Raw genomic sequence first — 10,265 nt, forward strand, 5'->3', positions numbered from 1 at the left:
CACTCAAGGGTGTTCTTTTTAGGAGAAAGACTTCTGGAGGTGGCTATTGACTCAGTTTATCATTCCAAAAGATAGTCATCTGACTCTCCAGTCATATCGTCCTTGGTGTGTATTCCATGTGGACTGTAGCACCTGGGCCAGAGTGGGGCGCCTCGGGATTCAGCTTGTCTCACAGTGACCTCAAGAGAGGCACAAACAGCATGTGGGGGTGGCTGAAATTCCAAGCATTCAGGCTCCTTGAGGAGACCTCACAGGGATGTCTCAAGATGTTTCATCTTAGGGGTCAAAGAGAAGGGCCTGGGGAAGAAGCCCATGGTGAAATCTGACTGATGCTCTTGGACCTTGAAGATCTGCCATCCAAGTCCCTGGAGAGGGAACGTCAGCCCAGCCATGTCTTTTGGTGGAAGGTTGGGAGCCAGCCCACAGTGCTTGGGGTGCCTCTCCACCATGTTCTCCGGTATGAGCTACTGGTGTGGCTGGGGGCAGGAAAATGGACAGAGGTGGTACCCTAGCCTCTGTCCTTGGTCCCAGCTGCTCGAGGTCTCTGCTACCATAGGGACAAGAAAACTGGGTGGTCACAGGCTCCTGGTACCCAGTCTCAGTTCCCTCGATCTCTCCATTGTGGGACATCCCTGTAACTTCCAGGCTAGGAGCCCACATGCTGGGTATTAAAAAGAAGGCACGCTCCAAGTGGAGACCTGCCACTGTGTGTACAGCACCCCGAGTTCACACTTCCACCACTGTCAGGGCATCCCTCAGGCACAGGGACACTGTCACTCCACAGAGTGACAGAGCCCTTTGTTCTGAAAGATATCACCCACCTTGGCTAGATACTCTGAATATGGGCGGAGGGACATCTCTGACCTGTTTGGTGAGCTGGGGGACACCCTGGGGGAGAGGATGAGCTATCTCCTTCTTTGGCTCTGCCTTCTGGAAGTTTCTATATCCTCTGGGAGTGACAGATGGGCCTGAGCTGAGCAATAAAAGGCCAAGCTGGTCCTAAGGTATCTGTACAAATGTGACTCCCACCTCTTTTGCAGAGAGGAGTCGTGTGTGTGTGTGTGTGTGTGTGTGTGTGTGTGTGTGTGTGTTGCAGCTAAGGCGCCTGGGAACAGCCACACAGGTGGACACAGAGATTGTCAGGTGGTACAGCCGATGGGTCAGCTAGTGACCCACTGGGAAACACTGCCCTGGCTTTCCTGTGAAAAGGTCCTGTTGTGTTCTTATCTGCCAAGATGATGAAGCCAGCAATGGCACTGTGGCCAGAGTGGGCTCAGGAGACCTACAGACTGGGGCTTGCAGTCCTGATCCTGCCTCCTCTTAGCTGTGCATCATGGGCAGCTTGTTTCTTGAAGCCTCAGTTGCCCTGTTCGTGAGTTAGGACAGCACCTGCCTCTCAAGGTACAGCAAAACATGGTATGAGAGGGACAGCAGCCTTCCAGCCTGTGCCAGGACACAAGGAAAGCCAGCTTTGGGGAGCTCTATCTGGTGAAGAGCCCCCAGTCTTCTTTCCGACCCAGACAGAATCTGGGGGCTCCTCACGAGCCAGCGAGGGTCTGTCTTCATTTGTTCCTGTCTTTAATCTTTAGTCAGTCCCCCCATCTGATACCCACCAGCAGGCTCTGTGTGAGCTAGGTCATGGAGCAGAGGGACCACTGTCTTTGTCATGGAACTTCTGTGCTGGAGGGTGAGAAGAGACATGTGTGGTTTCAACTGTGGGTCTGGTGCTACAGTGTTATGGGCTGGCCCTGAATCCTGGAAGGAGGCCCCTACACTGGGTGTGGAAGGCCCAGGAGAGTGTCAGGTGGGAAGGGGATCCAGGCAGAAGCTATGTCAAAGCATGTGGCTGGAGTTGGGTGAGGGTAGAGAGGGGCCAGGCTGGCTGGGCCACGGCCTCAGTGACACTGAGGAGCTGAGATGCCTTTGCTTGTGCTGAGCCAGAAGTGAGGATGGTCAGTTCTGAACCTTGGGGCAGGTGGACATGTTGGATAGTGAGTGGTGAGGAGGCATACCCTGGCCCTGGTCCCTCTTCACTGTGCAGCTACATGGGGAGAGTCAGGATGACGGCAGTGAATGGGGCAGCCTCCTGCCAATCAAACTATCCTTTGCCCCTTCTGTGTTGGAGGGAGGCTTAGGCAGGCAGCCCCAGGATCCCTGGAAATAGAGCCTTTTGATTCCCTCGGCTGTCTCAGGGGACAGAAGTCTCTTCTTCTTCTTCCTCCTCTTCTACCTCCCCCTCTTCTTCCTCCTCCTCTTCTTCCCCCTCCTCCTCCTCTTCCCCCTCCTCCTTTTCCCCCTCCTCCTCTTCCCCCTCCTCCTCTTCCCCCTCCTCCTCTTCCCCCTCCTCTTCCTCCTCTTCCTCCTCCTCTTCTCCCCCTCTGCCCCCTCTTCCTTCTCCTTTTCTTTTTATAAATTGTGTGCGTGTGTGTTGGGGGGTATGTACGGGTACATGCCATAGTGCCTGTGTGGAAGTCAGAGGACAACTTAACAGAGTCAGTTCTCTCCTTCCACACGTGAGTTCCGGGAATCCAACTCAGGTTGTCATGCTTGGCTACAAGTGCCTTTGCCCACTGAGCCATTGCCAGCCCCACCGTTTTCTTCTTTCTCCCCTTTCTCCTCTTCTTCCTCTTCCTTCTTCTCTTCCCCTGTTCCCTCCTTCTCTCCCCAACCCCCATCCTATCGTAGACCGTCAGGAGCTAGAGCCGTGTGGACTTCAGAATGGAGCTCTTAGCTTTGTTGTGTGTCACCTTCTTCACTGACCTGTTCGGGGAAAGACAGAGGAATGTGTCTCTGGGGTGCAAAGTGACCTCTGACCCTTGATCTGTGTCCATCCTGAACACCAAGCAGCCTGCCAGGGCTCAGGCTTGAGCTGAAGGGTGGGGTGGGCAGTGGCAGCCTTGTCAACCACCAGAGGACTTTAGTGGCAGAGCTTAGGGCCTGTGAGGACAACCATCAACACCCATCAAACCCCAGGACCCTCCCCTGACCAAGGCCAGCACTCTCTTCCCCTTAGCCTCTCTCAAGGTGGACCCAAGGGGAGCTGGGCTATTTGTTCCTCTACATGGTGGGATGAAGGGCAAAGGGTTAGAGTCTGCTTGTCAGCCTGGGTCTCTTCACTCCTGTTGATGGGCTGTGTGACTTTGGGCCAATCCCATCCCTTTCTGGGCCTCTACTTCCCTTCTGCTCAGTGAGGGGATGGGTGCACAGGACACCTTGTTTTGGGCTTCTCTGGAGCGAGGGAGGGTAGAAGGGAGGACGAGAAGGTGGGAGGGAGGGAGGGAGGGGTGGTCCCCTGTCTGGTCTACTCACTGATTCTGAATGTCTTGAATGGTGTCTGGCAGTGGCAAGTTCTTGGTCTCAGGCAGAAGCAGTGCAGCCAGGCCACTCAGCACTGGCACCGTCCCGTATACCAGCAGGGGCAGCCAGGGGACATGGATGCCCAGCAGTCGCACCAGAGGCCCCAGGATGGCTCCCCCACGGGCTGCTATCTGGCCTAGGCCCACTGCTGTCATCCTGTCAGGGGCCACATGTGACTGTGAGTGGCACTCTGACTGTCCACAGCCCAGTGGGTCCAGTGAGACCCCGAGGGTCATAGCTGAATGGCCCTGAGGCCATATGGAAGGGAAACCCAGGGAGGCCTGGGGGAAGCCCCCCCCCAAGACTACAGTGCCCTCCTTAATCTCAGGACAACCTCACCTGAGTACAGTAGGGAAGAGCTCACTGCTGAAGATGGTGACACAGGTGAAGGCGGTCCCCAGCGACCCCAGGCCCAGCACAGCCATGGACGAACGCAAAGCCGCCATCTCTGTCAATAGAGATGAAGTCAGCAGGGGTCTGGGGTCATATATTCCTGGTGCTGCTCCCTGCCCTCCAGTCCTGTCTGTCAAATGTCTTGTGAGTTGATCCTCCAGATCCCATAGTGTTCTATGTGAGTGATCTCTGGTCACTCCCCAAGAGTCAGAACTAGGGAGCCCTCCTTGCCTCCCCTTCCCTCCCTCTTGCCCTACTCTATCACTGAGTTTAATGTTAACACAACTTTCTCTGACTATCCTACAACTCCATCACTTACCACTGTCCCATCCTCTGCCCTCTCTCCCTCATAGCTCTGGCAGCCTCCTTCCTAAGCGGCCTCTGCTCTGCTCCCACACCATTTGTGCTGCCCCCCCCCCACAGGGTGGGAGCACCTCAGCTGGCTGGCCACTCTCTTTCTTCCTCTTGACACACATGCTCAACCACAACTGGGCTGCCTCACCATGAGGCACCAGCACGTTGGCCAGGATGCAGAGTCCTGGCAGCACCAAGGAGCCGGCCTGGCTAAGACGCCGGCCGAGACGGTTGAGCAGCAGCAGGCTGCTGGTCTTCATCGGGAGGTCCGCCACCCCGATGAGCACCTGGAGCAGGAAGATGTTGCTTCCTAGGGCCTGCAGGTTGAGGGCCAGGCCGTAGAAGGTGAAGCCAAAGGCAAACCTGGTAGGAGGGCAGGTGAGTTGGCCTGGGATGGCTGTGCTCCTGCCTGTTTGCAGAGGCTCATGGGCTAAAACCACTGAGAGAGGGATGGGGTGCTAGGGGCAGCTGAGGAGCAGATAAAAGGAGAATCCGAGTATTTCTTCCCCTTTGCTTCTGCTTTGCATCTGGGATGCCGTCCCCACAGCTCCAGCTTCTGTTGAACAGAGCCTCTGTGGGTTTGGTCTTTGCTGGGCAGCCTGGGCTCCTGAGCTCAGCCCGCTCATCCCTGGTGCTTCTAAACAAGCAGCCTGTCTGTTGTTTGCATTGTCTTGTGTCTGGTTTGGCTCTCCAGTTTTTCCAGTACCTTCTTCCTGATCCTCCTCATTCAATCTCTTCTAGCTGCTTGGGTCTATGAACCTTCGTGAACCCACCTGGCTAGGCTGGTCCCTGCTGGGAACCTGACTCTAGATAGGGAGGTCCTGGTGTCGCATGCTCTTCTAACCTGAATCCCTGGCTGTGTGGCAGCCCAGCCAACTGCAATCTCACTGGTAGCCACCTGTGGAGGCTGGGCTGGTGGCCTGAGGTAGAAGGGACCTTACCAGCACAACATGGAGATGCAGGTCCGGAGGCGCAGTCCAGGTGTGCAGAGCAGGGTGCCCAGCCTGGTGGGAGCCTGTTCCCCACTTGGTTCCTCCTGCATGGCTGACAGTACGGCCTGTGAGAGTGGAGGGCTGTTGGCACCAGGTATCCACAGGCCTTCCTCCAGGGTCCCTCGTTCAGGAGCTGGGGCCTTCAGTCAGTCTCCCAGGGGATCCTTGTGCAAAGCCAGGGAGAGGGTCTGAGGGGACAGGCTTGAAGGGAAGCCACGCCCACCTTACCTCCATGGTCAGTGTGTTTCCCTCTGCCCTCTTTCTGTTGATGGCAGCCACCCTCTGCAGTTCCTGCAGACCCTGGTCCAGCTTGCCCACGGTGAAGAGCCAGCGTGCCGATTCTGGTAGCCACCTAAAGTGGAGGGGTGAGGGAACGGGTCACTGCCTGTGGCCCCCGTGGCTTGGCCTGCACCACCCTCCCAGCCATTTGACCTCTTTACCCAAGGAACTGGCTTCAGTGGCACTTACAAGCCCCAGCCCCTGGGCAGCTGAGGTCAGTGGGAACAATAAAGGACACTATGGTATGTGTAACCAGGCCACCAAGACCTCCATGTGCCCCAGCAGGTGGTCCTGCTGTCTTCTTCCTCCCTGAGTTTGAGACTCCCATATTCTCCTGTCCCTGGGCAGGCTGCTGATGCTGGAGGGACTTTCTTGTCCCCTTCCTTTTCCTTTCTGCCCCACAGCCTGTCCTCTGCCTTGCCCAAGTGGACCTGACCTGGGTATAATAAGCACCCCAGTGGCTGCAGGACTCCAGTGGCTGCCAGGGTCCCCCACCATTCTGATACCTCTCCATGTCACACCTGTCCCTCCTGTGCCCACTCCAGCCTCCAAGTTGCATCTTACTGCTATAAACAGCCTCACCAGCCTTGACCCAGGGCTCAGCCCAGATTTCATGTCTATGATGTCACCAAGCCCCCTCTGTGTGCACCTCATCAGCACTTCTGTCCCCTCTGGACCTCTTTGTGCCTGGCTGTTCCCCTGGCCCTGCCTCAGCCATCCAGGATGTGGCTATTCTACATCAAACCCAGCCTCTGCACAGGCCTGCTCAGCCAGCTGAGCCTCCTGCAGTGCCTGCCACTCAGCACCACTCCAGGCCTGTGCTCAGGAAGATCCACCCCTTCCCCCAGCAGGGCAAGCTGTCCCCGGTGAGCAGCAGCTGGGAGGGGCCACCTGCTTCATATCCGTCTTGACCCAGAGGTAGACACCAGGACAAGGGAGAGGAGAGGTGAGAGTGCAGATAGAGTTGGTGATCCTTGGTGACCTGTTGGACAGGGGATGAGGAAGAGGCAAGTGTCAAAATCTGGAGGGAGGGTGCTGTGGGGGAGCAGGTGGGAGGAGGAGCAGGTGGGAGAATTTGCAGGTTGGAGGAAGCTTCTAGAAGGCTTTTGGAGACCTGAGGCTAGAGGCAAGTGTGGGGATGGGGGTGGGGTGGGGGCGAGGGTTGGAGTGAGGCAGGGTGGAGCATAGATTTGGAAGAGAGCTGGAGCTGCTAACTGGCCAGACTCCCTGAGGAAGGGAGCTCAGACTGTAGGGTCATTGAGAGAAGGCACCCCAGGGAGCATCTGGGCTCCAGGCTGTGGGAGGATGAGTGCCTTGGGGCTCCAGTGGCTCCCCTCCAGTTCAGATGTTGTGGCCTCTGGCACCTCTAGCAGGAAAGGGAGACTCTCCCATATTGACTCCCAAGAGTGGGCAGAGCCTCCTTCAAGGGGTGTGTCACCCACCATGAATACGCAAAGTAGAGGAAGAAGGGGGCGGAGAAAGTCAGCTGCAACATCCTCCAGCTGCGTACACCGTAGGCCACGGCACCTGTCAGGACCTGGCCTAAGCTGAAACCTACAGCATTCAAGGTCATCACCAATGGGTGGGCCTGGGCTGACGTCCACTCCATCACTGCAAAGAGATGAGTAGATTAGTATTGGTGCCTGTGCATGACCTCTTCCACCTGGCACCAGTTGAGGGACCTACAGAGACTGCATGTGTTCATCATGATGCCTGCCGCTGCAAAAGCCACCAGAAACCGGAACAGGCAGTAGAGGGGGAAGGTAGGAATGAAGGCGACTGTGGTGCCCGACACAGCCACCTGAAGATAGCTCCAGGTCAGCACCTTCCTGCGTCCAAACCTGTGGTACATATACGAGGAGTGTGGCTGGGCCGTGGCATACGGGCCAGCCACGAAGATCTGGGCCACCAAGGGTCACCCTGTGCCTGCCCACTGAGCTGAGAAAGGCACAAGGCCACACGTGGGACCAGACCCTTATTTTCTGTCTGTGGGAGGGGTCACAAGCGTGAAGAGAGACAAGGTCAACTCAGCAGGGAATGAGTTCCCTGTTGCCACGGGCATTCAAGCGGGGGTGGGTGTGTGGGGGTGGGTGTTGAAAGCAGGTGTGTGGCAGGGAAGAATTTAGCAGTGAATACCTGTGATTCAGAGACGTTGTGAGACTCACTCAGGAGCCTGCCTGGATGGCAGGAGTACTCACCTGTCAGAGGCAAGTCCACATACTGCAGCTCCCAACAGGATCCCAGCCAGATAGATAGACTGGGCTATGGGTCTCAAGGCCTGGGCATCACATACCAGGTCCCACTGGAGGGAGAGGAAGGGAGAGCTGAACTCGGGAGGAGGGCGCTCTGGGTAGGAGAGGGGGGCGGGCTAGAGGGCAGCTGGGTGTGGGCAGGGCCCTGGTGGGATAGTGAGGATACCTGTTGGCATAGCTTGGTGCCCCAAGGACTATCCTGTCACCCTTACTATTGGGTCAAAGGTCAAGATCTCTCTAGCCTCATCTGTTCTCTCCTCGCTTCACCCACTGGCCGTAGCTCCCTTAGCGGACACTGTCCACTTTCTCTCCAGGTTACTTTCCTCTTGTTCCTCACCCAGGGACCTTCCTGCTTCCTGAGACGGCTGCCCTGCTCCACTGGCCCAGTTTCTGGATTCTTCTTCATCCTCTGTCTGTCTGTCTGTCTGTCTGTCTGTCTGTCTGTATTTATGTATGCATATTCATGTGTGTGTACATGCATGTATGCGCTTGTGAAGGACCAGAGGTCAATATCAGGAGTGGTCCACCTTGTTTTTTGGGTCAGGGTTTCTCATTAAACCTTCGGTTCACCCATTATGCCAGGCTGGCTGTCCAGTGAGCCCCAGGGATCCACCTGTTTCTGCCTCCCCAGAGCTGGGATTACATGCCTGGCTTTTTTGATGAGTGCTAGGGAGCTGAAGACAAGTCCTCATGCTTGTATGTCAACTGGTTTACCAACTGAAGTATCTCTCCAGGCTCCCTGACACCTCTTATGAGAGGCCAGTGCTTGTCCAGGCCCTGTGTGCTCACCCTCAGAGAATCCAGTGAACAGTCACTAGGTTCCCCTTGACTGGATTGCCTGGAATCCACACAACAATGGAGTAGGCAAAGCCACTGGGTGATTCAGGAGCAGGCCTTCCACACCAGGGCACTCTATGTAGACTTCACTCCCCATGTAACCCAGCTTAGCCTCAGACTCATAATTCCTCTGCCTCAGTCTCCCAGGACAGCTGATATCACAGGCATGAGCCACCATTTCCAGCTTTGTAAGAATGAACTCCCACCACCCAGTCCCTTGTAAGACACCTGGTCACCCTTCAAATGATAAGGTGGGTCCTTCCTGAGCCTGGACCGTTTTAAGTCCAGCTGTGACTGTGGCTTTGACCTCTTGGGTTTCAGGACCTGAGTCGGGCTGTTGGTGTTGGGGCCGTTACCGTGGTCACAGTCGTGGACACGAAGGTACTACGGTCATAGACCCAGCCGTCCTCACATGGCTCTGTGTCGGCCTCACTCCAGTTGGTGGCTGTGGCGTTGGACCCCAGGAGCTGCCACTGTGGACGTCGGAAGCGGAGGCACTGGTGGGGTTGTTGATCCAGACCCAGTGGGATAGAGATGGTCAGGAGGGCCTCAGGCCCTGGGTCCTCAGGGACACCTGCCTGGGTGGTGTCATTGTCCAGAAGAGGCACCCAGCATCGGTGGCCAGGCACAGCAGCTGAGAAGTTCTCCAGCATGTTCTGAGTGGTGATCCACATGATGGGGGCCACCAAGGCCACCGTCTGGAGGACCTGGAACCTGCCCAGGCCCCCTACTTGGTCCAGGAGTTCAGGAAAAGCCATGATCCTTGCCTGGTGACCCCTGTAGAGGTGTCACTTCACAGAGGCTGGTCCAGGGCCCAGGGGTCAGTGTGAGGAGCCCGCTTCTCCCACGGTGCTGCCCACACCAGCCTCCCCAGGTGCATGACAGGGGCACCTGGGTCTCTGAGTCAGAGCATAAGCTCTCTGGCATCCACCCGCTGGCTGTCACCCACGAAGACCTGGAGCCCTGCGCTGCAACCCGGAGTCATAAAGACCTCTTCTGGAGATACAGCTGGTTCCGGCTGACAGGAAAAAGACAAATTTGGGAAGCAAGGAGGGTGGAGACGGAAGTCACCCAGACTGGAATTAAAGTGTGACCAAAGGTCACTTAACAGGAGAGGATTTAGTAATCCTTTCCTTAGACAAAGTTCAACCTGACTGAGGGGTGTTGCACATAAAAAACTCAACTTCTTCCACTGCCTGTCCTTGTGGTCCTGGTCTCTGTCAGGTCTTAGGGAGACCTTGGCTCTGGCCCTGGAACTGGACTATCAGCCCTCAGTGCTCCTGCCTGCCTCCCAGGGCATCGTGAGAATACCATGATCTAACCCAGGAGAGGGTGGGCCTGCAGGGGGAGGGGTCTCCTAATCTAGGCTGATTTGAGTCTCACTTGAGTGGCACCCTATGCTCAGGGACATGTGTGTTCCCATACCACCCAGCCTGTGGGCCTCACTAGCCACCTTTGCTGCTGCTGTTCCTGCTCTCCTCTGTTGATCCCCTGTCCAGCCTTAGTGAGTCTTTCTAATATTATCACATGCCCCCATGGACTCCTCAAAACAAATGTCCCAAACTACTGAGACCTCTCTCCCCTCTCCAGGTTCCTTTCTAGATCCTGTGACTTGCCTATCATCACATAACTCTCAACTGGGATAGTCACAGATCATACCTCTGCTCCTGGCTCCCAGTCTCAAAAACCCAGTTAGAAACCTGAAGGTTCCACCCTCCCTTTTCCCCTTCCCTGGCCTGTCTGCCTCTGCGTCTTTCCCCTTTACCACACTGCAAACCCTCACACTAAATCCTGCCTTAAC

General features: G+C 56.2%; 1 protein-coding gene across 1 annotated transcript; it reads right to left on the reverse strand.

Annotated features, from left to right (window-relative positions):
• Positions 1-2,674: 2,674 nt before the first annotated feature.
• Slc22a12 (solute carrier family 22 member 12) lies at positions 2,675-9,499 on the reverse strand. The gene is made up of 10 exons (XM_008838932.2): positions 8,821-9,499; positions 7,574-7,677; positions 7,062-7,216; positions 6,818-6,986; positions 5,325-5,448; positions 5,046-5,161; positions 4,253-4,467; positions 3,697-3,805; positions 3,310-3,513; positions 2,675-2,760 (listed from the first exon to the last, which is right to left on the reverse strand). Exons 1-10 carry the CDS (start codon positions 9,220-9,222, stop codon positions 2,697-2,699), a joined length of 1,662 nt encoding a protein of 553 aa, XP_008837154.1. The 5' UTR covers positions 9,223-9,499; the 3' UTR covers positions 2,675-2,696.
• Positions 9,500-10,265: the final 766 nt, after the last annotated feature.

The sequence above is a fragment of the Nannospalax galili genome, unplaced genomic scaffold (assembly GCF_000622305.1).
Source record: "Nannospalax galili isolate Female #2095 unplaced genomic scaffold, S.galili_v1.0 scaffold1659, whole genome shotgun sequence".
NCBI lineage: Eukaryota > Metazoa > Chordata > Mammalia > Rodentia > Spalacidae > Nannospalax > Nannospalax galili.

Bases quoted from the DNA above. Each gene is read 5' to 3' on its own strand.
- Slc22a12 (XM_008838932.2), bottom strand. From the start codon at position 9,222: ATGGCTTTTCCTGAACTCCTGGACCAAGTAGGGGGCCTGGGCAGGTTC. The intron at 5,162-5,324 runs GTAAGGTGGGCG...CCACTCTCACAG, and splicing joins GAAACACACTGACCATGGAG to GCCGTACTGTCAGCCATGCA. The intron at 3,806-4,252 runs GTGAGGCAGCCC...CTCTATTGACAG, and splicing joins CAACGTGCTGGTGCCTCATG to AGATGGCGGCTTTGCGTTCG.